This window comes from Grampus griseus (genome assembly GCF_964374135.1).
Source record: "Grampus griseus genome assembly, chromosome: 20".
Classification (NCBI taxonomy): Eukaryota; Metazoa; Chordata; class Mammalia; order Artiodactyla; family Delphinidae; genus Grampus; species Grampus griseus.
The window spans coordinates 23,782,426-23,809,324 of NC_139014.1; the positions used below are offsets into that span (position 1 = coordinate 23,782,426).

The following is a 26,899-nucleotide window of genomic DNA, read 5'->3' on the forward strand; positions in this document are numbered from 1 at the left end:
ACAACATGTTCACAGGACATGTCACACTGAAGGAAGGGTTAGATGAATAGACACAGGACTGAATGAATATACCAGACCTGGGCTCCTGGCTCACCTAGGACAGGCTTGCTCTAGTATCAGGTGAGAGCCAGGCTGAGCTGTTGGAAATCCTTCTTGCTCTTGGTGACTGGTATGAGGCATGTCTGAGACCCCTGGTTGGGGATGGCAGGGGGTAGAGGTGGAGGGGACTGGCCTGATAGCTGGGAACACGTCTCTGGTTAAAACAACAGGCCCAGGTGAGGACTGCTTATAGGCCCCTGGCCCTGGTAACGTGGTCTCACCACCTAACCAATCCACAGAAGACAGTTTGGAAGAACTATCAGTCCAGTAGGGAAGGAGCTAATTGATGCAACTTTCAGGATGAGAAACAGAGAAAACAAAGGGGTGGAGAAAAGAAGGAAGTTCAGCCAGTTGTATTTAAAACCTCTTCTCTCAAGGAGGAGTTCAAGATGAGAGGGGGCCTTTGGGGGCAGAGCTGCAGTGAACTCGGGCCCCTAGAGAGTGAGATGAGTGCAAGTGAGGCAGGTCTTGAAAGGCTGGGCGGGGGGTGGGAAGGCAGCCGCGCAGGAAGGAGGCTGGGCTCCCATCTGGAGAGCCAAGGGGCTGGGGCTGCTGAACAGATGGAGCGAAAGTTGCAGCTGGTGGAAATGCACTTTCATGTGTAAAGTTTGGTCCACGGAGGATTTCGACTTCCAACTCTGAAGGCAGCACTGGGCAGGTGGCTCTGCTCCATGCTCCGCCTTCCCCTCCCACTGCCACACAGAAAATTCGACAACGGCGGCTCTATGCCAGGACTCAGCCACCGTGCCTTCCACCAGCATCCCTTTCAACAGGCAGGAGTTGGCATGGGGACACCAGGGCACAGCCAGGATGGCGGAGGACTGCAATGTTTTAGCAGCTGAAGGGGGCAGGGGAATAGGAAGGATTAATCCAGCCTTCCCAGGAGGGGACCGAGAGAACCAAGAACAGACGCGGAGGTGGAGAAAGGGAATCAGACCTTCCAAAGCTGTTCATGACATACACACTGGGTCTCCGCTCTGGACTTGGTTGAGCTTTGGCTGAAGGGGACGCACTGGGGAAATGTGAACACACAGCAGACTCTGAGGCTCTGGGCTCATTTTAGCTCAACCTTGAGAGAAGTTTCTCAAGGGGAGAATATATCTGTAGTTTTTTAAGAAATATTTGCCCACCAGAGCTTTAAGAGAGAAAGTGATTTTTACATCCTCTGGCTCTGACAGTTACCTGTCCTGATATTTAGACCTTGGCCTGTGGGAACAGAAGCCACAAGCACAGCAGCTCTTGGGGGAACTGGCCACCCAGCCAGGTTAACCACACCCACGAGGGAGCAGCCTGGGCCATGAGCACCAAGCTCTGCCTCTTCCCCCTCTTTCTTTCTTTACTTGTGCGAGGCTGTGCTCCTGGCCATCAAAAACAGAAATAGGCACTCTGTCTTGTTAAAATCCAAATGCTGTTTTTAGAGTACGTGATTTTGCTTCCTTAAAAAAAAAATAACAAAATAGCCGACTGAGACCTAGTCCTTTATCTCTATTGTGTCCATTTTCCCAAAAGATGTCACTGTTCGAGAAAATAACTTAAAATATTCTTGGAGTGGAGGTAGTCTCTCTCTTCTTAGTGGGATGTCTTCTTGGCTCCTTTCCCAAACTTGGCATCGAGACCAAGACCTATAGAGAGAGAGAACACAGGCTTAACTTTATGGGGAGAAATGAAGCCTACAAATGATTTGGGGGTGGGGGGGGGGGGGGTGGGGGTGAGCCTTGGTTCTCCAAAATTGGAGCTTTAAATAAAACTAGTTTTCAAACATTGGTTTTATAAAAGCTCCTCAGAGAAAAGAGATTGGTATCAAATGAAAAAAAATCACCAAGATACTGGTAATTACATGTATATTTGAAATACAGCAGGGACTTCCCTGGCAGTCCAGAGGTTAAGACTCCACACTTCCACCGCAGGGGGCACAGGTTCGATCCCGGCTTGGGGAACTAAGATCCCGCATGCTGCGTGTGGTGCGGCCAAAAAAAAAATAATAATACAGCAAGACTGAAAGAAATTTAAGAATCAAACTTCTAAGCTAGGTCTCTCAGCTTACCCACAGCAGCATAAATGAGTAGGGAATAAGTATAATAATTTTATCCTGCTCAGTATCTGGGGAAAGCAGAATCACTGGAAAGAAATCACTCAAATGAAATGTTCCTTAGGAAAGCTAGAGTAGAGGTAATGCTTCCTTTTCTCTTTTAAAAAATTTTCTCTAAAGTAACCTAATGAATTTCACAAATATACAAGTAAATATTAAGGAAAAAGAATAACGCTCTGTCACTGTCCCTTTGTGTGGTCCAGAGCTGCCCGCTCTGGACGGAACTTACCCAAGAACACAAGCACAGTGCCCACCCACTGCATGGGGCTGATGGGGTTGGCGAAGAGGATCACAGAGGCCAAAATGGTGAAGAACTTTCGAGTTGTGGTGATGATGGAGCAGGTCAGGGGACCAAAATACACCACTGTCATGAAGATGAAGCTCTAGAGAAAGACAGGGAAAGACTAGGTCAGGCTGGTTCTTGGCTATCTATCTGCCAAGAGGTCTAAAGTCTGTAACAGGACATCACGGCTAATCTTGCCAACCCTCTTCTCGCAGCCAGGCCAGTCTCTTTTGGGGAAGCCAAGCCATCCTCCATCAAGGCACTCACCTGGCCCAGGGCACTAGTCAGGCCAAAGAGCAGGATGTTATAGATGATGGCAGGGTATCTTTCGGCAAAGCTCAAGAACTCCCAGAGCTCCCCAGTGAACAGGATTCCTAGGAAGAAATGTCAAAAGATGAACGGTGCATCTTGTGTGCCCGTATTCACACCCCTGCAGAGGCCTGCTAAAGCACTCTGAAGGAGGCCATGGAAAAACATATGGAGTGAGTTTGTATTGTCCCATCAGGCATCTCCTATTTTTCTGATAAGAGAAACTAACTAAAGACTCTTCTGGGAAATATTTGGAAGTTAATGAGTTACTTCTGCCAAAGTGATTGAACGCAGCAAACCTCAGATGCTGTGAAGATACTGATCCACACATCCCGAGCTCAAGGCAGCCCCAAGCACTGCTCGATTCCAGCCATCAGAAGCCTCCTCTGTTAACCCTAGTGTGTTGTATGAAAAATACTCCCTGTGTGTGCCCAGATTTGAAAAAAGTTAGGAAGCACTGATTTAAAAGCAAATACATCCATGTTTGAACAACATTCAGTATTCACCACATACCAGTGTCTCATCTCCCTCAGAAGAGGGCGAGTTCCCAGGGCACCCCAGCATTTTACTACTGTGTGTCCTCCCATGATACCTGGCACAGGTCTACCCGATTGTGCCACTAACAAGTAGCAAGTAGAGCCAACTGGTGAAGGTTTCTCCAAGGCTTCTCAGGGGCCTGGACATAAAGGCATCTGAGAACTGATGGGCAAAGTTAGCAACTGGCACCAGAGCTAGAGATTATGTGGATGAGGGCAGTCTGCCCTCTGCTGATACGTAGAAAGAATAGCAGAACTGCTCCTTACCGGCTCCCAGCAGCAATGTCGACCAAAGGTTGATGTTCAGCATCATGTGGTTGGAGCCTGTTTGGTAGTGAGCCCGCATGTGGTCCTGGGAAACGCCGGTCAGCCCATCCAGGGTGAGAGACAAGAGCTGGGAAAGAAAGAGTACAGCCTGCAGTGAGAAGGCCACCGGGACCCTCCCTAACGCAGGACACAGAACTCTCACCTTTCTGAGACCCCTCAGAAAAGCCGCTGCCTTAAGACAGAGTCCTCAGAACAAAATGCTGCCATTTGTCCACAGGTGGAGGATGGGAGAGACCACGTGAGCTCCCTCCTCCCCTCAGGCACTCAGAACGACAGGCGATCTGAGCCACATGGATGTAATGTGATCGGAGCAGGGCAGGAAGCCTACCGCTTCCCAACACAATGCTGTGAAGTCTGGCGTGCAGGGGCCTAGAACGGCTCATGGTGAGCCACACTCATTCTTCCACTAAAGCTGGAGAGAGGAAATCTAGTCCCAGCATGTTAGCCTCCTGGCTTGGAGTATAGGGCTCCAGAGACTGGATTCTGTGGTCACACTGCCTGGATTAGAATCCGGGGCAATGTAAGCCACTAACTCTGCCAATTAACAGCCATGTGACCATGGGCAAGTGATTTAACTTTTCTTTGCCTCAGTTTCTTCACCTGTAAAATGGAGATAATGCTATCTAAGTTATGAGGTTATTGTTGTAAAAATTAACTAGTTTACACGTAGAACACTTGGAAAAGTGCCTAACACCTAGTAAGTAATAGCTACTATAGTATTTTTTTAATTAATTAATTAATTAATTAATTAATTTATGGCTGCATTGGGTCTTCGTTGCTGCGCACGGGCTTTCTCTAGTTGCGGTGAGCAGGGACTACTCTTCGTTGCAGTGTGCGGGCTTCTCATTGTGGTGGTTTCTCTTGTTGTGGAGCACGGGCTCTAGGCGCGCGGGCTTCAGTAGTTGTGGCTCACGGACTCTAGAGCGCAGCCTCGGTAGTTTGTGCACGGGCTTAGTTGCTCCGCAGTATGTGGGATCTTCCCAGATCAGGGCTCGAACCCGTGTCTCCTGCATTGGCAGGCGGATTCTCAACCACTGCGCCACCAGGGAAGCCCTATAGTATTATTTTTAACCCTGGCTTCCATGTTCCTTGGAAAGCCACAGTGAGAGACACACTACTCCTTTCCTCTTTGCTCTCAGGTCTCTGGAACCTCACACCAGCATTTAGACACAGGCCTCAGAGTCATCCCTTCCCCAGAAGGAGAGCTGACCCATAGTGAAATATTTTAGGCTCCCCACTATGGCCTTAGCAGAGCCAAGGGCTTTGCAGCCAGAGACAAAGACCAGAAATGTGGGGCAAGAAACATCACAACCTCCCTCAAAACATATAACTGGCCTTCTGCCTGCACAGGTGGGGATACTCCTCTGTTAAGATTACTGGAAAAGGCTTCCTTTCCCAACAGAATTGCATACCAGGAGCAGCTCTCCATAGCCAACTGTGTGTTCTTCTATCCCGACTACTTTCTTGGGTTTGTACATGAAAAGGGCCACTCCAGCCACAATTAGCAACACACACAGGTACTTGGCCATTGGATACTTCTTCTTCAAAAGGGTCACTCCAAGGAGCATGACTACAGGGAAGAAACAGAGTGGAAAATTCAGGCACCCATAGGCATTGATGAGCCCAACACTCTCCTTCTAGGAGCCAAAGACTCACGGGAAAAAAAGAATGTCTGAGAAGGAAAGCCGACAGAGGACAAAAGGAGGGTGCAACGCTGGCACCTAGACAGAGACGACTGAGCAACAAGGTTGAGCAAAGGGTATAAAGAAGGGAAGAGGTAGAGAACAAAGGTGAAAGTTCCAGGAAGGAACAGGGCAGGGGAGGGGCAGTAGGGAAGAGTGACAGGTTGAGGAAAAGGAAACTGATGATCAAATGGGATTTAGGGTGTCTAATGACAACGTGAACACATGGGACACCAAAATGATTGACTATGTGAAGCAGGTTAGGTCAGCCTCTGGCTCTCAGTGAGGATTACCAGCTAATGAACACCCAACACCATAGGAAGTGATAAAGGATGGGCAGGGGGAAGGGATGGAGGGAACCCGAGAGATAGCTATGGTGAGATGACAAAGCCCAGAGGCATAGAGCTCTAGCAGAGGAGGATCAAGCTCACTGCAGGAAGAGTGAGGAAGGAAGATGGCGACCATCTTCTTCTGCTTACCTGGGATGGGCTTGCACGATTTACCAAGGACCTGAAATTAAATTCAGCAAAAATAATTTCTGAGCGTCTTTGATGTGCCAGGTACTGTACTAGGTGCTACGATAAGATGAGTTAAGTGTGAGGCCTGCACCAGAGACTGCAGCCTCGGAAAGCAGCCCTACCACGGCCAGCCCACCACCACTAAACCTCAGATCTATGGTTCTTCACACTCTTAACTTCCCAAACACACTCTCTTTTTATTTAAGTCACAGGCCAGAGGGAAGCATCTTTCATCCTTTTCAAGCAACTTCTGAGCCAACCCTCATTCCACCCTAAGGTTTCACCTGAGTTGGGTAGTTGACAAACTGTAGTGCTGAGTTGCTGGAGACCATGGCACCCAGATAGGAGACAGAACAGGCAGCATAGAGCCAGCTCCGAGTACGATCCACCCTGGCAGTGTCAAAAAACTGGATCACTGGGAGAAGACAAAAGAAACATACAAGAGAAAGCTGGTGGGCCTAGGATGGACCACTGAGCAAAAGTTGAAGCCACATGAAAGGAATTTGCCTGTCAAATAAGATGAGAAGCACAAACTATTTCTGTCCTCTTAGACTGGGAAATCTCTGAAGATTCTCCAACTCTCCAATCCCACCTAACCCTAACACAAGACCTCATGGAGGGCAGGGGTGGGGGTAGGGTGTCCATTCAGTTCAAGGGACTAGTTATCCCTGCTGCTAGCCCCCAGGGAACAAAGAGAGAATGCTCAAAACATGCTTGAAGCTGACACATAAAGGAAAATCAAAAGGACAAAGGAAAAAGCTTTAAGTATTCTCATGGGGATCTGGAACACAGAAGACCCATTTCCTGCACATTTCTGACTGACAAGTTGATTTAATCTAAGGAAATGGGGTTTCACCCTTTTCCAAAGCCACTAGTTTTCTCAATCGAACAGAGAGGCTGTTGCAAGCACTAAAGGGGCTGAGGGTGCTGAGACTTAGACCTAATGCCTAGGATACAAAGGGGAGGGGACACACAACAGATTACTATCTAAGTACTCACAGATCTTGGCAAACACGGCATTGATCACGCATTGGATGAAGACCAAAGTTAAGGCAAAAGTGAACGTCTCCTGCTTGGCTCCCTCCCCATACTTTCCTCTTGTTCTAAGAATGAAATGCATGAGAAAGAGGGGAGGAATTAGTATACTTCCCTCAGTGCCATCTACCTACTAATCCAGAGCCACTGAACACTTTGAAATTTTCTAGCCTCTCTAGACGTAGGGAGAGTTTGGTAAGGATCACCGGGCTCATTGACATCAGAAGCTGATTTTATGGCATCTAAAAACTAGACATTCCAGGCTGCTGATCCCGTAGCCGAAGGAAAAAATATCCGTACAGGATGGAGCAAGAGGAAACGTGAAAAATTAGTTGGTGAAACGAGGTATCCCGGGCAGAACAAGGGATTTGGGCTATAGCAGCAGGGCCGAGGGCAAAGGAATCCGCTACCTGCAAGCATCTGGGAGTTCCCAAAAGGGGCCGGCACAGGTCATGGAAACCTAAGCCTGTGAAACCTAGCTCCTTAGAACCAACAGGAAAAAAGAGCAACCAAGGGAAGAAAAATAACCAGCTCCCGAGAATCCAGAGACCAACTTTCACGTTTTGGAAACCTAGGGAGGTTTCAGCGGCAAAGGCGGTCAGGATGCCGGGAGGGCGGGGCGGCGTGGGGGTGCAAAAGGGAACAGTGGGGCCAGGGGCGGGAGGACCGTGAACCTGACCACAGGCTGGGGAGACAAGGCGGACTGGTTAGGGGGGCGGAGGTCTGCGTTCCGACCCGGGGGATCCGCTCACATCTTTTCCTGCAGGATCCCATAGTAGAAATAGCAGACAAAGACGCCGAGGAAGCAGAGCGGCAGGCGCAGCCGGTCGGGCACCAGGGAGCTGCTAGCGGCCATGAGACGCCCGGACGACCCGACCGGAGACCCGCTCACAGCCGGCAGCGGCGGCGGCGACAAGTCCAGCCGGACATCGCCGACCGGCGACAGGGGCCTCATAGGAGCTGCATGTGACCGCCGTTGGGCAGGGCCTCAGCAGCCACCGCCAGAACTGCCAGCTCAGGACCGCCGAGGGGAAACTCTTCAGAACCCTGAACCCGCTTCCAAGGAAAGGACACCCACCCTGGGGCCTTGATCTCGTCCCTGGTGGCCAGGGGAGCCCGCTGTCCCGAGGGTGACGCCTTACCCTCGAGACTTTCCGACCAGGCAATTCCGAGGACAACTGAGACCCGGAGCTCGACGGGATGGCCTAGGAGATAGGTGGACGTGGAATGATGACGTATAAGGATGTGGAGGTGACCAATTGGCTGCGCTGTGCAAAGGCAGACAGGTGGGCGGGAAGGAGGAGTGCGCCGGGCCGGCAAATCCAAGAGTCTTTTTCCCGGTCGGCTGTCAGGCTTCTGCTGGGTCCTAACGCCCGGAAATCGCAATGCAGCCTTAGCGCCCTCTAGCTGCTGCCCAGCGTCCCTGACTCTAACCCCTCTACAAGAAGAGCGTTGCTCAAGGCCTGGCTTTTGGGGAGCCGTCCTCCTCCTAGGGCACATCACTAGGCTCCCAAGGGCGGCAGAGCTTTTGTTTCAGCTCTGTCACTTAAAGGCAGGGTAACCTACGCATGTCACCTAAATTCCGAGCTACAGTTTTCCTAGTCTATATTATTACTAATAATAGCCACCTTGTCGCCTCTTGACTGTTCTGAGGATCAAATGAGCTGAGGCTGTGAAACGGTTTTATAAACTGTAAAGCGTGCTGTGAAAGCTTAAGGTATTTATTAGTCATTACTCTTTCTCAACTCTAATCTTATTTCCTCACATCCTCAAGGTGGAAATGGAAGCTTGCCGAAGTGGATTTTCTTCAGGGTCTTACAACTCACCGACAAGGGAGCAAACCCTCCTGCATTGATGAGCTCCTTGTTGGAGCCCCTCCCTCATCCCAGTGTTGGACCTCCACGCGCTGACACCAAGAACTAGGGCCGGACTGACCCCAAGGCTTGCCACTACCGGGCTCAAGCCCCCCCGTAATCACTGGACTCTGGGTTGCTCTTTGGGTAGAGACGTCTTCTCCCCTTCTAGCAGCCTGCTCCTTTGGCACAGCCTCACGCAAAGGAAGGAAACTCGGGGCAGCACCACACCCATCCCTCCGGGCCTGACTCACTAAGACTTTGGGGGTAGGCCAAACATCTTTCAGGGGAGGGGTAAGAAGTAGAAGATAGGGTCTGTCTGCAACCCCCTGTGTCCTTTATATAAGTTGGGGAGGGGGACCCCCACACATTTGTTCTCTTGCCCAGTGGTTTACTTTACTGTATTAGCCGACGATTCCAGGGCACGGAGCTGGGGTTCCAGTCCCAGCTCTGCCTCTTTACCAGCTGGGACTTCAAACAATTCACTTGACCTCTGAGTCAAGTTTCCTCATCAGAAATTAATGGAAATGTAACAAGCGGTAGAGTACTGTGGTTAGAAGCACAGGCATTGGATTCAAAAGATCTGGTTCCCAGTCCTAGCTTCCACGCTTTGTACCTGTGTTTTGGGGGCAAGGTTTATCAATTTTTTTTTTGTCTTTCCCTCATTAGTACAGTGGGATTTATCACATCAGATGGTTTGTGATATTTCAATGACATTTTATGTAAAGCATTTTACAGTGTATCTGATGCTTACCTAGCCAATACATGGTAGTTGGGATAGCCTGGCTTAAGAGTTTGTTTTGAGGTTTTATGAGATAGATAGATATAATTGTAGTTATTATGACTGCCCTTGGGGTAGTCAACTTTTTACCCATACAGTGGGGATAATGTGTCTTTTGTGAAAATGCTTTGTAAATTGCAAAGCACTATCAGAATGTTCGGATGGTTATTCTCATTTTCCCCAAAAGCCTAAGAGCTCTTACGGGGGGGCACTATAAAGCTGAGGAACAGTTTCTTCCGCCCTCTGTGTTGTGGGCACTCACTGATGTGCAAAGAATACTCACAAGGAGCTAAAGCTTCCCTAAAACTGTGCCCAGAGATTCGATCTGAATGCCATTCCCTCATCTTGTTTTCCTTGCTGATGCAAGGAGCACCCACAGTGTCAAACGGTCTCCCCTTGGTCACCCTTATGTCCCTGCTAAAATCCACTCTCCCTTAGGGTGTTTTTCCAGACTCACCCAAGAAAGGATGACTTCCCCACTGACTCCTTCACCCCACCTCCACCACACTCTTCATTCTGGACAGACTCTCCCTGGCCCTACTGTTTCTATGTCCAAGTAGAGAATGCAAGCCTGCTGTCCTGAGGACACAGACTCTGGATCCATCCCCCCAACATTATGTATTAAGTAAAGGCTCCTCTTAAAGACGAGGAGGAAGTGATTAATATGATAGCCTCAATCTCCATCCCGCTCCCTCCCCCCAAAAATATTTAACAGAACCTCAAGCTGCTGGGAATACTTATTTATTTGGTCTATTAACACCAAGATCTGCAAAAAACAAACAAAAAAACACAACTTCTAAACACAGGATAATAAAACTTGAACATTAACATTCTTCTTCGATTTTGTGTAAGCTCTGCAGTATGGAAAATATACAAACTTCAAACAGCTGCAAAAATAGTGTCTTTGGGAGAAAATAGAGTTTCTACATCGATACAAGAAAAATAGGCATTTTTCTAATCCAACCCAGTCCTGGGGCAGGTGGAGGGTGGAGAGTCACCACTTGCCACCCGGAGGAATGCCAGCTCTCCCTCTCCCCTACTACCCACCTGGGGCTGGGCAGGCTGGGCTGCTGCTTAAGACAATCTTAGGGTGAAAGCGAGATGAAAATGCCACTTAGGAAAACGCTTGGTTCCCCCTCTGCCAGCAGCTGGATTGGTCAAGTGTTATGGCCCTTTCGGGCTGCTTTGGTCAGCTCCTCCAATGAGAGGGAGGTAGGGGGATGGGACTGAGAGGATCGGGAATCTATTCGGGTCTCCTCGTCTGTGTCTGGGGAGGAGAGGTAAGGAAATCTGTGGTGTCCGCTCTCCTTTAATCATGGCCAGCTTGCTCCATGATAAAGACAAGGGCCCCATACACAGTCCTCCGGACTCACACCCAGGGGTGGGGGACCCAAGACCTTCTGGGTGAGTTTTCCACCAAGTGAGAGAGGTGACAAGAACACGGGTGTGACTCGTGAGCTGCCCAGCTGCTAGTGGAGGAGGCAGGTCCCCTCACATTCGAAGGGGCAGGGGTCCATCGGGAAGAGGACCCAGGGCTTTGACACAATACATGAAAGTGCTCAAAGGCCAGGAGGAAAGGGCTCCTTCATCCCCCGTCTCAGGGAGCTCGGGAGGGGCCTGCCACCAAGGCACTGGTCTCCATGGTGAAGTGGGGGTGGGGCCCTCAGACCACCAGGGAGCTCTGGAAAAGCACGGGCTCTTCTGACGGTGGGGGGCGCTGCCAAGGCTCGAATGGCAGCGAGGAGGCCTTGGGGGCCTCTGGATCCTTCCGAGGCGGTGGCCTGGGGCTGGCCGGGGGAAGGGGGGACCCTGGGCTTGAGGGGCAGTTACGGAAGATGAAGCCCATGCTGGGGAAGAGGGGCTTCATCAAGCTGACGGGGCAGAAAGCCGAGCCGGTTGGGTTGAAATGGACTTTGTTCTTGTCAGGACAGGAAGTCAGGAACGCCAGGTCAGGACCTGGGGACCTGGAGGATGGAGAGAGAAACACAGACATACATGTGTGCATGCACACGAACAGCTGGTGAGAAGGGGCGAGAGGTGTCCCAGCGTCAGGGGAGCAAGGGAGCTAGGGCTCTGTTCAAACATGGTGGTGACTTGACCAAAACAACGACAGGCTGCTGAGCAACCGCCAGCGCTCAGCAGGCCCCTCAGCTCTCCATGTTCTAGAAATATGGCTAAGCAACAGGAAATCTACTTGAGCTAAAAACAGGAGGGATTAAAGCTAGACGGGAAGGAGAACTTCCTGACAGTGTGATTCTAGAAGAGGAGACCGAGAGATCTTTTAATTTGAGAGATTTCATCACTGAACAGTGGTTTAGGGGCAGACCACTTGCCTGAAAGCAGAGATCCAAGCAGAGTGACTTAGACTTTTTATAGCCTAAAGCAGGGTTTCTCATCCTCAGCACTACTGGCATTTGGGCCTGGATAATGCTTGGTTGTGGGGGCTATCGTGTGCATCATAGGATGTTTAACAGCATCCCTGGCCCCTACCCACCATACGCCAGTAGCACCCCACTCCAAATTGTGACAACCATTGCCAGATGTCCCCTGGGGGGAAAAGTATCCCCCATTGAAATCTACTGACCTCAAGAATCTAATTCTTGAGCAGATTTGAAAGGTGTGATTTTCAAAACCCTTGCTGGGAGGAAAGGACAGCAGCTAGACCTTCTCAGGAGATCTAGGTTCTAATTCACCATGTGCTCCTGGCCTAACCTGCCTCACCTCTAACATGGCAAGAATCCCTATCCTTCTGCTCATGTAGGGAAAATGAAAGGATTAAAAGAGGTCAGGTCAGACAGTTCTAGAGTAAGGAATCCTTATGATAAAAAAGGAAGAAGAATGTCTGGCCATGCTTCAAGGGTGAAGAGCCCTGAGAAGCTGCTGGTTATGAGGATTCCGGGCAAGGAGACAAAATTGTGGGAAGACAGTCAAGCTCTGCACCAATGCTTCCCATCGCCTAACTTTTCCTTGAAGTGTAATGTATACATACAGAAGAATGCACTTAGTGTACAGCTTGACAAATTGATTACTATTTTAATTGTAGAATTCTAATCATTCCAAACCCAGGAAGAAGAGCGAGGCACGCAGAGGAGGGCGGATGTTGGCCCAGCGTGAGTGATGGGAGGAGAGGTAGAGGGAAGCTAAGGCCTGTGTGCAGGGTGTGTTTGGAAGCCTGGGGTCCCAGAGGACTCCGCAGCAGCAAGGTGCCCCCTGACTGAGAAGGGCTTAAAAGAATCCCACTTTAGGAAGAGGTGGGGGATGGGCAGGAGAGGGAATGCTCTCAGTGTGTGCATGCATGCACGAGGAGGGTGACCCAGGGGAGACCAAGTAACACTCGAAGGACGTGAGGGCAACCAGCGTGACCCTGAATGGCTTGATTCCCTCCCTGGGAATCTCACACGATGGGCAGCCAGGAAGAGGAAAATGTGGCAGAGGAACCACTAAACATAAGAACTTCCCAGTAGGAAAGTTCATACAATAAAGAGACACCAATGAGCTGAGAATTTCTATCCCCGGATATCTAAGAAAGTAACTGATGGATCGCCACCTCTCTCAAAGGGTTAACATAGGGGCAGGAAGCTGGATGAGATGACGTTAAACCTCTTCTGTCCTTATGAGCCTACAAAAGAATAAAGACAAGCAGCAGCCTAACTGCCACAAGCAATTCCAGGTTGTAATTACTCAACTATACTGTGGACTGGGGAAGGGTACACGAGCCCAGAGTCTGCTTGAGCTACGAGATCTGGCCTCTTCCCCACACACGACCCCAGAGGATTGAGGGTTCTTGGAGGGATGCCAGGCAACAGTGATGATGGGAGCAAACCCTCAGTGCCCCTGGTTTTCTCCATAATTCCCCCTCTGGGTTATATAAGTGCCTCCTGCTACTACCATGGGCTGTCCTCTCCCTTATCTGAGATACAGACGGAGCCATCAAGGCCCCACACCCTGTCCGAGCTAAATCTCCACTCACACACCATAACTAAACTTCCTCACTGCCATCGAATCCACAGCTTCCAATGTGAATCGGCCCCGATGAATATTACAGCGGCAGTGGGAATATGGTGAACTCTCTTCTTAGCTCCTGCTAAGGGGGACCGTGGGACATTTGGAAAGTTCTGGCTCTTGATTCTCTCTGCTAACGGGAGGGAACTGTACTAAAGAAATCAACTTAAGAATGACTTCTGAATTGTCCAGTCTGGTTTGGGAATATTCCATAGTCCTTACTTGCAAGGACTGGAAATTTCTGTCTGGGAGTTCATGACACTTGAACCACTGCAGCTGCAGGGTGAAGATTTGACTTAGAAGCAATCAGAAAGCTTTTTAGGCTCCCCCTGCCACACCGGTGGGCATGAGGCGCTTCTAAGCTCTGCCTGAAGAGAATTACTAGTATGTTCTCTCTCTGATTATGGTCTAGCAAATTCTCACACCTTCCCCGGGGATGGAAAAAAATAGAAGAAGCAAAGGATTTAGGTTTCAGATCTCTTTCCTTTCCAGCTCCTGTTGCGCTTGTGGCTGGCATGTGGGCAGAGAGCAGGTTTCTATGGAGATCATGATAAGCAAAGACTTAGGTGCTCAGAGGAGGTAATGTCAACAAGTTTGGTCATGGAAAGACTGCAATACTGATCATCTACAGCTGACAATGTCTCCAGGACAATAGGGAGTCAGACTAAAGAGAGGCCTATCAGGTGGGATGCCACAGGGCTCAGCCCGCATCCCTGTCCCTCCCTCGCACATCCTGACCCCCACCGACTGGCTGAGGAACTCACGACCGGCTGAGGTACTCACGTGGCCTCTTCAAACACCCGCACTCTCTCACAGCCTTCCGGGGGTTCCCGTTTGAAGACGTAGCTGTGATTGGGCCGAGGGGAGGAGGCAAAGGCAAGGACTGGAGATGGGCTGCCCTCTTCAAGGAAGGCTGGGTGGCCTGGAGGGGAAGCTGCAAACAGAGTAAGGCTGAGTCCCATGGTGCTAAAGGAAGGTCTCCGCTTTCCCGGACTCAGACCTTGGTGTAAAGGGGCAGGACTGGGAGATATGGTACGGTGGGTGGCAGTGCTTATGTTAATCCAGGTTGTTTGTCTACACTCTACCTTAAAACATCTTTGAGGCAGCCTTACAAGAATACAAACCTTGTATATGTGTGGCTGATTCACTTTGCTGTACAGCAGAAACTAACACAACATTGTAAAGCAATTATACTCCAATTAAAAAAAATTAAATACCATAAAAAGAGGCCCAATAAAATAATGATGATAAATAAAATTTAAAAAAAAAAGAAAATAAAACCAGAATTGTAAGGGGGAAAAAAATACAGACCTTGTTATACAGGATAAAAAATCACAGTTGAACTGAGGGAAAAGTTGGGTCTAATACCAATTCCATATTCCCCGGAGGTAGACTGCGACTGGAACTCCAAGTCTCAGACTTGAAAGAATCCTAACATCTCTATCTCTGCCTTCTTCCAAGACTGCACCGCCCTGCCTGCCAACATACCACAGCTTCTTCCCTTCCATGTCTTGAATATCTATCCCTTCTTCCAGGAAGAGCTCTTGTACTGACTCAGACAAGCAATCTTTACTCAACCCAACTTGTGGGATAAGATTCCTCTCACTTTCCACACAGCAAATGTACTTTGCCGAGGTTGCAAATATTGACTTTATCTATCTCACATTTATTCTTTATTTTCTATGCTCTGTTTACCTCGGTATTGTTAGATCATGCCTTTGACCAGCCTACCTCATGGGGTTGCTGTGAGGATCAAGTTAGGTGATGCAGGCAACAGTGCTTTAGAATGTCAGGATCATTATGACGGGGAGGAGGGACTCTTATCTTGTCCTCTCAGTGACGCAGCCACGGCAGAATAGAAAGTGGAGATTTGGAGTCAGAAAGCTTGGGTTTCGATTTGGGTCAAACTGTGTGACCCTGGGCAAAAGACCACATTCTTTTATTTACAGCGTTCACACCCGCCTTGAGGTGTATTGCTGGTGACGGGTCCAGTGGACACCTGAACGGGCTCATGGGCTCTCCACAACGGCATGCTGAACCTCAGCCAAACATGGGGGTGGGAGGGACTGCTTCTTTGGATTACAGTGAGGATTAAACAAAACTGGAAGTGCAGAACCTTCATATAAATTATAAATTAGAATCTATATCAAGGACCACTATAACGTATGGAACATAGATGACTCCCAAAGATATTCTAGTTGTTTAGTAAGTAAAAAATGCGTGGCCAGAAATTGATGAGAGTTGGAAAAGGGCATGGAGATGACCCCATACCCCATGTGGGCCCCACAGCCTGGGCCTCCCCAGCTCACCTTTGTCACTGGGGATGGACGTCAGCTCCTCGGCTGCACCCTGGTGTTCCTCACGGCTAGTCTGGCCAGAAGGCTGGGGGGATGCCAGGGGCATGGAGGGAGAGCTGGCAAGGTTTCCAGGCTCCAGGAGGAGGAGGGGATGATCACAGCTGCCACTCTGGGGGGGAGCTGGGGCACGGTGCCCGTCAGGGATTTCAAGGATCTGCCGAGGAAGAGTGGGGGTCAGGCCTGTCTCTGCAGGCTGGCAGGGCTGCGGTAACCCTTAGGGTCATCCCCTTGCCATTGTCCTTGTCCTCGACTCACAACACACAGTGACAGCAGGACACCATTTCCTCATGTCACTGACTTTCCCAACAGCCCCCAATCTAAGAGACACCTCCTCCTGCTTCTCCCAGAGTGCTTCATTCTTTCCCCTCATAGACAGAACTTTATGACTACATATTTATTTTATGGTTTCATCAAGGTGTTGCCCCACAAGGCTGTAAGCCTCACGAGGGCAGGGGCCTCCTGTGTGTCAGGCTCTGGGAACACAAAGGTGAATAACACATGGGGGCACAAGAGGGGGCAAACCACCAGGACACTGTAACAGCTATAGGCCGTTGCAGGACAAATGTGCAGATTACTTCCATGTATTAAATACACCCCCCTCGTTTTTTTTAACATTCAATGGTACTTGTGTCCACAGATCACCAGTCTGTGTGCACGTGTAAAATCCTACATATATGCACATTAAAAATCAACCAGCAAGTAAATCATAAACTAAGGAGTGTGCCCATTAGAATTATATTAATGTTGCCCAACTGGCATTCCGCAATTGTCCTGTGTCAGTATAAAAATGTGCCTGAGACTGCAGAAAAGGGAGCAAATAATTCTGCCTGGGAGTGGAGCGGGGGAGAAGCCTGCACAAAGGCAACTGGGCATGAAGGATGAACGCATGTCACCAGGTAGAGATGGAGGGAAGGGAAGCATAACTCTAGTACTGGGGCCACTTGAACTGAGGCACAGCTGGGTGACACTGACAGTGACAGTGATGAGTATGCCAGGAACACTGAGCTGGTGCTTTGGCTGAAGAGTGATCCCTAGTCCCTTCCTCCCAGCCAGGTGCTTTCCACCCTGCTGACCCCTGGCCCCTTCTCTTTCCATTCAATGCCCCAATGTCTTCCCCAACTTCACCCACCCGGCTCTGCTGTTCTTGTGGTCAAGTCCATCTGAGTCTAATAAACTCAATTTGTGTTCCTCCCATGGGGTGGTTTGGGCATGTTTCTCTGTTGACATGTGCACAGCCTGTGAGCCCCCAGACAGCATGAGTCCCAACTCCCTGTGTCCAGACTCAGCAAGACGCTGCCTATGTGTGCATCCGGGTGCGGCCCCCACTCACCCGCAGCAGCTCCTCCTCACCCTGCTCTTTCACAAACACCTCCTCCAGCTCTTGGTTGAGCCCTTCCAGGCTCCGGTGCAGGCAGGGGCTCAGTCGCAGGACAGCGGACCCTGAGGGGAAGCTGGGAGGGGACGCCTGAGGAGGAGGTAAATGAAGCCATCACTGAACCCCACCAAGCCCCGTGCAGTTATCAGTTCTGACCAGGGGGTAACAGTCATGCCTACACAGCAGAACCAAGTGAGTAGAGGAGAATTCAGGGACAGTTACCAATTGCAATAGGTCCATTCAGCGGGGTTTTCTCCAGAAGGCAGAGCTTTGAGGGGTCCAGAGTGTGCTTTTAGAGTCTGCATCATGGCCTCAATTGTGCGGGGGGTGGGGATGGAGGACAGAGACATGCAGCACAGAAAGAAACCCTTTCCAAAGTTGCACCAAAACTTCACCCGGCACCCACGTGGCCACAGGCCCTGCAGTGCAGGAGGGCTCACAGGACCCGCCCACCCCACGGGGCCCACCACAGAGGATGACAGAGGGGTGAAGGCTGGGGAAGAGACGTACCCTCAGTGCTCCCCGCACAGCATGGTCCCCTTGGAGGGGGGAGCCCCGCTCCTTCTCTTTCCCACTGCGGCTAAGTTTTGTCCTCTGCAGCTGTTGCTTCAACTTGGTAATCTGGCGGCAGGGAGAGGGGGAGAGGACAGGCAGGTGAAGCAAAGCAAAAGTGCAGTGGGTCCTCCCTCCCAGGCGTGGCTCTTGCCAGAAGCCCGTGAAAATACGTAAAAGGAAGATGGAAGTTAATCTTCCTTTTACGTATTCCATCTCAAAATACCTCAGTGGTGTTCAAAACTGTGATGATAGGCTCATCAGGCAAGCTGGACACCATAGTAACCAGATTATCGGATTTTTTGAATTACCATGTATTCCACAGGTGGCTCACGTTCCGAAAAATTAAAAATATACAACACTGAAACCATTTTTGTCTTTCACAGATTCCAAAGGCATGGAATACTACTCTATTAATAGAAATGGAAAATGATGTTTTTGAATTCACTCCTCAAAATACATTCACAGCTATCTCAAAGGCCCTGGGACCAGGAAGGATGGAAGGATTTCCCCCCATTTTAAAGTAGACTGCACCGAGCAAGGAGCAGCCTCTCCAGAAGGAATATCAGCCTCTGTCCCAACTTCACATCCTGTAACAATTATGGAGTATCATCAACAATTTTAAATATTGTCCCAGTCGCATTTGTAATTCTGGACCTACTGGTCCTTAGTGTAAATACTCTGATAATTACAAATTGTAAATACTTTGTATTTCCCACTAGCCTTAAATACTTCATATTCTCTCTCTGTTCTTACAACCGAGAGGGCAGAAGCTACTGCCCTGTAAAGGGTGGCCCCTGGTGAGTTGGCCCTCCTGGGGGCTCCCCACAGCATGCCAGGCGGAACTGGGTTGGGAGCCCTGGAATCCAGTCTATGGCTTTCTCTTCTCACCCTCAACCCCTGTGGCCCTCATGAGAGGGAGGGGGGGCCAGGAAGAAGTGTTTGAGGACACATCATTATTTATCTCTTGTTTTAAAAATAAGGCTGGATGAGTAGTTAAGTAGTAAATGAGGTTGGGGGCTTCCAACTCCCAGAAACTCGCTCTCTTTCTCCAGTCTCTGAAACGCTTATCTGGATCCAACCTCAAAGTGAAGTGAGAACAATGGCCACCCCCACCCTGAGCTAGGCTGCTGGAGGGCCAAGCCCCTGCCTGCAGGAGGGTCTGGGCTCATGAAGCCAGGCCGCCAGGAGGCTGGGAGGCAGCTATGAAGGCGCCATCTCATTAGGAAAAGGCTACGTCGAGGCAGATGAGACTGGAAATGTGGGTCCACTTTGGAGCGGATGTGTCCATGGTGCTGGGGGGTAGACGAGAGGCAGCTTCCCGGGCCAGGGAGTCAAAGGGGGCAGTTACCTCTTTTCGGTGGTCTGTGCTGCCCCAGGACGCTGAGCGCTTGTGTGTACACGAGCTGGCCCGCTCACCTTCAAGCTCTTGCCAAGACAGGGGGGTCTGCAGGGAGAGAAACCCAGCGAGACAGAGCAGCTTCTCAGGCTGGCTCTGGGGAGACAGACACACCATTTCCCAGACAGAGGTGCTGGCTCTTCGAAGTCTTCTCTCATCTGCTCATCAACCTCCTGGACCCTGCCAGCCCCTTTTATTCTTTCAGGCTTCTCCACCTGCACTGCCTCTTTCCCAGCCCACATCCTCCAGGAAACCTTCCCTGATGAGCCAATAAGGCCAACCTGCTCTTTACTCTCTCCTGACTTTTACACATGGATTATAGCCCCAGCTACTCCGAGCGCTTCTCGCCAGCAGTGAGGGCCAGAGGGGCCCCTCCCTCTCCCAACCAGTTCCCAAGAGCACATTTTGGAGGCTCAGGGCAACACTGGCATCCTCGATTCCCTCCCCATCTATGTGCCCAGCACGGGCCCAGGTTCCTGGGAGCCTGATGAAGACAAGTTACCAGACGGGACTCCATTAAGGAATCATTAATTGGTAAGACAGGAAAAAGCTCAGCAGAGACGCCCCATGTTCTATCCTGAACCGAAGCAGAAGATTTCTGTGCAGTGCAGTACCTCAAGCTTGTTCTGTGATTTTTCCCGGTCCACAGAGGGTTAGGGTCCCCAAAGTCCTCCTGAATACATAGGGAGGGGAGATTTTCGCAAAGGAGGGAGCCAGAATTCTGAACTCAGCCCTGACTCCTGACTCCTCTTGGCTTTATCACAGCTCCTTCTCCTGGGCCCTGCTCTGCCCCTGTGAGAACTTGACTCTCAGTCCGCCATCCTCCCTCCCCCACTGCACAGAAGACAGAGGACCCATGATGGAGGCAGGGGGAGTTGTAGACCCACTTCCTGAGCCCCTAACAGAGGGAGGAAGTGGTTGGCTCTAAGCACGAGGCAGAGAAGGACACAGTCCCCCCCCCCCCACCAGCATCCCTACTTCCATTCCAAGGGAGGGGCCCAAGGGGAAAGGCTCTGGTGGAACCAGTTCCTCTCTAACTTCTTTGCACAAGCTGCCAAAACCATGAGGGCCTGGGAACTGTCTCCTCCAACAGATCCGCTGACCTCCCCCGAGAGGTTGTTACAAACAGAAAAGGGGGAGGATAAGAGGGAAAAAGCCCAACAACTCACCACCCAACAGCTGTTAAGAAGAGCTCGGTGATGGCAGTCTGAGCGGGGCTGTGGGAGTAGGCTGCCCTGCACAACAGCTGCAGAGGAGAGGGTCCACGGGGGTGCCGAGGCTTCCTGCCTCTTCCTTCTCCCAGCTGCCCACCAATCAGGGCCTTTACCCAGCCGTGCGACACAGTCAGGGTGAGACAACTGCTGGACTCCCTTCCCTGAGGCCAGCACCGCAAGGGAGACCCTCCAGAGATGCGGCCCCACTATTTCTTCTTTAGAAAAAGGGCAAAGAGCATATCCTCAGGCCTATACCCCAAAGCCTCAAGGTGGAGCTGGCTCTGACAGTAGAAACCAAGCAGCTGGTCTACTTCCAAATGCCTATCAGGGTGTTGGCAGACAGAGCCTCAGAAAAGGCTGCTGCAGATACTGAAAAGAGAGGAGAAGCCCACAGCCCCCTGAACGGAGCAGATGCACGAACACTCCTCCCCTCCCAGGGCTCCAAGCCAAACCTATAGATAACTAGGTCTGCTCATCAAAGCTGAGTTCCACACAAGCTTGTTGTCCCTGGAAAGGTGGCAGAGACTACAGAGGAAGGGTGACAAAGGCTAAGGTGTTGATGCCTGTTTCTCTTCCTCCGGGAAGATACTGAACTCACAGGTGGGTGGTGAGAAGGAGGTAAAAGCAGCCACATTCAGGTCGCCACCGGTTCTACTAATATCTCTTGCAAACTCTTCAACTGCCTCTTTCTTCTGAGATACGTGAGGGGGTGGAAGGAGAAGTGTAGGCTATCGCTGGAGGCTGGAATGCATGTGAAAACTCATGGCAGCTGGGATCGTCTCCTCTCTCAGTCCATCTCACCTCAATCTGCTCGGCAGCATCTCCCAGCAACTATTGCCTACTCTGTAAACTGTGCTACTAAGGCCATCGCTTTGCCTCAACACCCACCCCTGGCCATAGACATCACCATCTTGCCCTCCATCCGTGGGCTCTCTGTCCCACAGGCAAATGTAGCTCCACCTCCTTTTTTTTCCTTATCCCTTGACCTCTAAGCCTGGTCTAACCACCTAAGATGGCCCGCCATACCAGCTCTTCCCAGCGTTCCCTGAGCCCTTCCTAGCCGTCCACCTCATGAGGCCTGCTGCCTCACTCTGCAGCTTCTCTGATCAGATGGGTTCAGGGTACACATCACTCATGTACTCAACAAAGAGTTACTGAATGCAAACTGTGTGTCAGGCGCTGTTTCAGCTGCCGGGGACATAACAAGGCACAAAATGACAAAAATCCTTGTCCGCTTTGAGTTTACGTTCTAGCTGGAGGCACAGTTTAAACAGTGATAAGTACTAAGAGAGAAATACAGCAAAGAAAGGGAATAGGAATGCTGGGCTGGGGAACATGATTTTAAATGTCAGGGAAGTCCTCAGTGAAAAGGGAACATCTGCTGAAAACATAAAGGAGATGAGGAGTGAGACATGCAGATATCAGAGGTGAGAGTGACCCAGATGGAGGACATAGGAAGTGCCAAGGCCCCCAAGCAGGAGCCAGTCTGGTGGCTTTGGGAATGATAAGGAGGCCAGCGTGGCTGGGGCAGAGTGGGTGAGGAGATGAGGAGACGAGGTCTGTAGGTGTGACAGGTTGAAAATGGGCCCCCAAAGAAATCAGGTCCTAGTCTCTGGAACCTTTAAATGTTACCTTACATGGTAAAGTTTTTGCAGATGTGATTAAGTGAAGGATCTTGAGATGCAAAGATTATCCTGGTGGGCCCTAATGCCATTAAAAGTGTCCTTATGAGAGAGAGACAGAGGGAGATTAGACACTCACAGAAGAAGGTAAGGCAATGTGACCACGGAGGCAGAGACTGGAGTGACGTGGCCACAAGCCAAGGAATGCTGGCAACCACCAGAAGCTGGAAGATGCAAGGAATGGGTCTCTCAGAGAGCCTCCAGAGAGAGTATAGCCCTGCCAACACCTTGATCTTGGCCTAGCGAGCGGAATGAATTCAGACTTCTGGCCTCCAGAATTATGAGAGAATAACTTTCCATTGTTTTAAGCCACTAAGTTTGAGGTAATTTGTTACATCAACCTCAGGAACCTAATACAGTAGGTTATTCTGTGTTTGAAGCTGTTTACATGCTGGCCTTGAGTATTCTTCAGGCAGGCACATGCACAGGTATGGGCTTTGGCCCCTCCAAGGTGACCTAGGAGCATCAAGAAAGGGACCATGCCCACCCCTTATTTCCAGTGCCCCTGGGTGGACAGGCCCTTCCCTCCTGGGTCTCACCACAGACATCTGGGCCAAGGTCTCCTTGGAGCACAGAAGAGTCACAGCTAAGGAAGGTTACCCTTCAAAGAGTGACCCTTCATGGCACAATGGGGGTCAAGCCAGGCTGTGACAGCACCGTATGTAGTTGTTCCAGACAGTCCTCTGGAAGCAGGATAAAGCTTGAGCTCAGCAGGCCCGTCATGTTTGTCAAAGGGACTCACACACTGGAACAGATTTATTTTAACACCCTGGCCCAGGGGGAGCAGCTAAGGGAGAAGCAGGGCTACTTACTGGCCATAGTGGCGTCAGCCAACTATGCAGATGATACTCGGATTATGCAAAACTGGATGTGGGTTAGACCATGGAAGCTTTGCCTGGGATTCTGAAGTCCCAGAGCAACATGTGGGATAACTGCGTGAGGGCGAGGACAGCTTTATAACAAGAAGGCAGGGGTGAGATGGAGCCCAAACCCTCCAAAGTGGAACCCCTTTCTCTGCCCCCCACTCAACTAAGCCTCTACCCAGATTCTGAGACAGGAGAGTCCTGGTCCTTGCTGTCTCCAGTGACCTTGGCTGGGCCCTGGGAACATAACCCAGTGTACCTATGCGGATGTGTAGAGCAGCGTGGTGCCTGGCCTAACATATATGCTCAGTAACTACTTGCTGAACTGAAATTCAGCAGGGAATCAGCCTCTTGGGACTCTGGCCAGAAAAAGAGGCAGGAAAGGCTCTGAGGGTGGTCTGCCGGCCAGCGCTGAGAACTCTAGCAGCAGGTGGCCAAGGCCACCATCTGTGGCCCTACGGTGACTGTGCAACCCTCAGACTTTCCATCATGGACCCATTTTCAAATATTCTATGCTGATGTCAAACCATATACTGAACAACTGGTCCTGCTCACCGGTTTGGGAAATAGGCACTGTGCCCAGGCCCTCACACCCTCAAAGAAAGGCCCATCATAAGCAGACTGAATCGTGTGTCACTACCAAATGCTGAGGCACTGGATTGGGAAAAAGAGGAGGACAGCACACAGGTAGGGAAAGTCACAGAAAGGGAAGTCTTCCCAAACAAAGCATGCCACCTCTGCCTCTGCCCCTCAGGACACTCCATGAAGTTTGTCAAGGACTTAAGCTAATTTTTTTTCCCAAAGGGTAACTCAGGCCTAAAACAAAAAGGTCTCTCATAAGGGCATCCCTACCTCACCTGGAGCCTGCAGAGGAAATGGGGCTGGGGATGAGCAGAACGGGGGGCCAGGCAGAGCAGGCACCCAGGGTCCCATCTGTCTCCAGGATGAGAACACCAGCGGGGGAACTTGGCTCCAACAGTCATTCCAGCTGTGGTGAGACCACTTCCTCCCTCCAGAAGAGTGCGAGAAGACTCCCAGCAAGAAGGGAGGGGGTAACTGCAACCACCAGCATGTGCTGCCGTCTCCCGTCCCGGCTCCGGGCCCAGTGCCAGGAGTGGCCAGCCCACAGCACTTGATGGCCAGCTCTGAGTGACCAGCTGACCTGGGGGAGGGCAGTCAGGAGAGGGGAAAACAGGTTCAGATTTACCTGGACGATCCTGACAAAGTCCTCCGAGACACAAAGAAACCTCCAGATGATGGTGACACCACACAAGAGCCTTCCTAGTCCTCGCTGACTGGCCCCTCTGCACCCAGCACCCACTGTACCCAAGCTGTTCCTTACACCCACCAAGCTGACCTCTGGGAGACCTGGTCATCCCGCTCCCATCACCCATCCTGGCTCAGAACATGTAGCCGCTCCAAAGCCCTCCTTCCCCGATGACCACATTCACACCTCCTTAGGAGAACCAATTTCCCAAATAAGATCCATCCACCTCTCTTCCTCACTTGCCCCAAATATTTGGGTAAGCCCGCTCTCCATGTCAGACTGCAAGTTGCTTGGGAACCACCCGTGCTATCCTTTGCGCCTGCCTAAGGGCTTAAAACACAGCTAAGCCCAGGGAGGGAATACTGAGACTGTTGGCAGCCTGCTGCAATTCGAGAACCGAGAGCTTTTAACCCATCTTCTGCCTTGGGAGAAGCCTTGAGGACGCAGTGTGCTGGGCTATCTAAATGGCAGGTGTTCTGATATGAAACGTGCAGGGCTCTTGCCTGCTCTAGGGGGTTCAAAGAGGGAAGCCGAGCTGCTCGGCCTACACCATGACTATGGCTGCTGTCCTTACTGCAAGTCCTGCCCCTGGGAGTGCCAGGCTGATGAGGTCTCCAAACACACACTCTGGCGGCTGGCTGGGGTGTGTGTGGGGCTGGGTCGGGGGCACAGATAAGAGAGCAGAAGTGAGGGCCTGCCAGGTGCAGTGGAGATACTTCACTGGTGTGGCTAGAAGAGAAAGCGCAGAAGGTGGGGGTAGGGGTGGGAACAGCCCCCGTCGAGCTCAAAGGAATTAAGGAAATGTGCTGGCATCATCTATTTTTAGTGACTTAACAGCTTTCAAGGACTTTGGTAGATCCTGCCTCCTACCTTCCCTCCACTCTTCTCTGCACCCCCTTGTGTCTCCCCCATAAAACCTCTCCCTCATCTCCAGTCCCTTCTGGGTGACGTAGCCATGCTCAGTAGGGAAGGAGCACCAATTTCTTTGGGAGATGTTGAAGAAGGCAGCTTGTGCCAGACCAGGGTGCTCAAGCAAGAATTTGAATGGAGCCCAAAACCTAGAAGCAGAAAATTCCCAGAAGGCCAGGAATGAAAGATGGGCAGAGCACATACTGGGGTTTGGATGCCCACGTTGATCAGAATTCTCCCACCTCCTGACTGCAGGCACAATATTGACAGGTTGCTAAGGGTTCCTCGAGGGCTGGAGCCCAGCCCAGAGAAAGAGGAAAGCTGCACAGCTCGGCCTTGCCAGACCCGCGGAGGCGCATCGCTGGCCTCTGTCTTGCTGTGGCAAGAAGCCCGGACTTGTTATATAAAAGATCTGGCCTGCAGCTGGAGCCTGAGCAAAACACACAGCCTAGAGCCCATGCCTCTAAATCCGGCCAGGGAACATCTGAGGCCAACCCTGCCTTGAGTTGACAAAGAGAACGCCATCTGAGGAGTGGGATGGAGGCTTCCTAGAAGGCTGGTAGCAGGAAATGACAGTGACGGGGATATGGGGATAGGTAGGTGGGCTGCATGGAAGCCTGCCATCTGACGAAGGGGGATGTAATCATGAACTTACACAACCAAAGCAACCTCAAGTCCTGCTCCTCCAGGAAGCCCTCCATGACTAGACGCATTATTTGGACTAAACACGCTCTCAAAAGAGAAAGGGGTGGTGCTTCAGGCACATGAAGGGGAAGTATAACCTATCCTACTTGCCCTTTTCAGGGGACACAGGGAACAACAGTGTCTGGGGCTTCTGGGAAGTCGGTGTGCTACCCGGAGCGTACTCTCCCTTCACAGTCTGTTCCTAGATCTAAAGAATGCCATTGGACTTCCCTGGTGGCGCAGTGGTTAAGAATCCACCTGCCAATGCAGGGGACACGGGTTCGAGCCCTGGTCAGGGAAGATCCCACATGCCGCAGAGCAGCTAAACCTGTGTGCCACAACTACTGAGCCTGTGCTCTAGAGCCTGTGAGCCACAACTACTGAGCCCACGTGCCACAACTACTGAAACCCACACACCTACAGCCTGTGCTCCACAACAAGAGAAGCCACCGCAATGAGAAGCCCATGCACTGCAATGAAGAGTAGCCCCCGCTCGCCGCAACTAGAGAAAGCACACACGGAGCAAAGAAGACCCAACGCAGCCAAAAATAAATAAATAAATAAGTAAATTAATTAATTAAAAAAAAGAGTGCCATTAATTTTAACTGCAGCAACTCTTGTTGGTCCAAGGTGGCATATTCCTATGAGAATTCCCCTCCTGTAAACTGTGCCAGACATTTGGCCCCATCTCATCCTTTGGCTCCCTGTTCACTGGCCTTCATGGAACTGGCATCCAGACACAGCAAGGTCAAATCTTGTTCTCATTTCCTTGTTCTCCACTCTGACATGCCAAGAACAGTACTGGGCATTCAAACATTCACTAATAACATTTGAAAATGGATCTCATTTAAAAAATAAATAAAAGGGACTGGGAGATGTGCTCGGCAGAGGAGGACAAGGGAAGCGAGCGCACAAAACCCTTTCCCATTTGGCCGGCACCCCACCTCCAATCAGGCGGGGCGGGCACACTCCAGCGACATGCAAAGGAAGAGTGACTGGCCCAGCATCCCCCAGGACATGGGCTGCCTCTCCTCTGAGCCTGTGTTCTCCCCACCCTGTTTCCTCTTCCCTGAGAACAACTCA

At 50.9% G+C, this 26,899-nt stretch overlaps 2 protein-coding genes across 8 annotated transcripts in view; both read right to left on the bottom strand.

The window, feature by feature from the left end:
* Positions 1-1,559: 1,559 nt before the first annotated feature.
* Positions 1,560-8,111, bottom strand: SLC35B1 (solute carrier family 35 member B1). Of its 6 annotated transcripts, none has more exons than XM_082678730.1 (9): positions 8,021-8,111; positions 6,843-6,946; positions 6,128-6,233; positions 5,805-5,835; positions 5,056-5,213; positions 3,584-3,710; positions 2,739-2,845; positions 2,418-2,571; positions 1,560-1,721 (listed from the first exon to the last, which is right to left on the bottom strand). In XM_082678730.1, exons 2-9 carry the CDS (start codon positions 6,872-6,874, stop codon positions 1,669-1,671), a joined length of 768 nt encoding a protein of 255 aa, XP_082534856.1. In that variant the 5' UTR covers positions 6,875-6,946; positions 8,021-8,111; the 3' UTR covers positions 1,560-1,668. The 6 variants fall into 6 exon arrangements, with proteins under 6 accessions (XP_082534856.1, XP_082534858.1, XP_082534857.1 ...); XM_082678732.1 differs by having other exon boundaries at positions 6,128-6,258; positions 8,021-8,051; XM_082678731.1 differs by having other exon boundaries at positions 7,957-8,040.
* Positions 8,112-10,244: 2,133 nt separating this feature from the next.
* Positions 10,245-26,899, bottom strand: part of FAM117A (family with sequence similarity 117 member A) — a gene marked incomplete at its 5' end in the record, with an annotated part of 42,979 nt that continues 26,324 nt past the window's right edge. The window contains 6 exons of one of the 2 annotated variants that reach the window (XM_082678723.1): positions 10,245-11,476; positions 14,298-14,448; positions 15,824-16,025; positions 17,202-17,336; positions 17,757-17,867; positions 19,150-19,245. In XM_082678723.1, the coding sequence (XP_082534849.1) occupies positions 11,176-11,476; positions 14,298-14,448; positions 15,824-16,025; positions 17,202-17,336; positions 17,757-17,867; positions 19,150-19,245 (996 nt within the window). In that variant the 3' untranslated portion in view covers positions 10,245-11,175. Of the gene's footprint in view, positions 11,477-14,297; positions 14,449-15,823; positions 16,026-17,201; positions 17,337-17,468; positions 17,523-17,756; positions 17,868-19,149; positions 19,246-26,899 lie in introns of those variants that run through there. The other variant, XM_082678724.1, reaches the window with a different exon arrangement.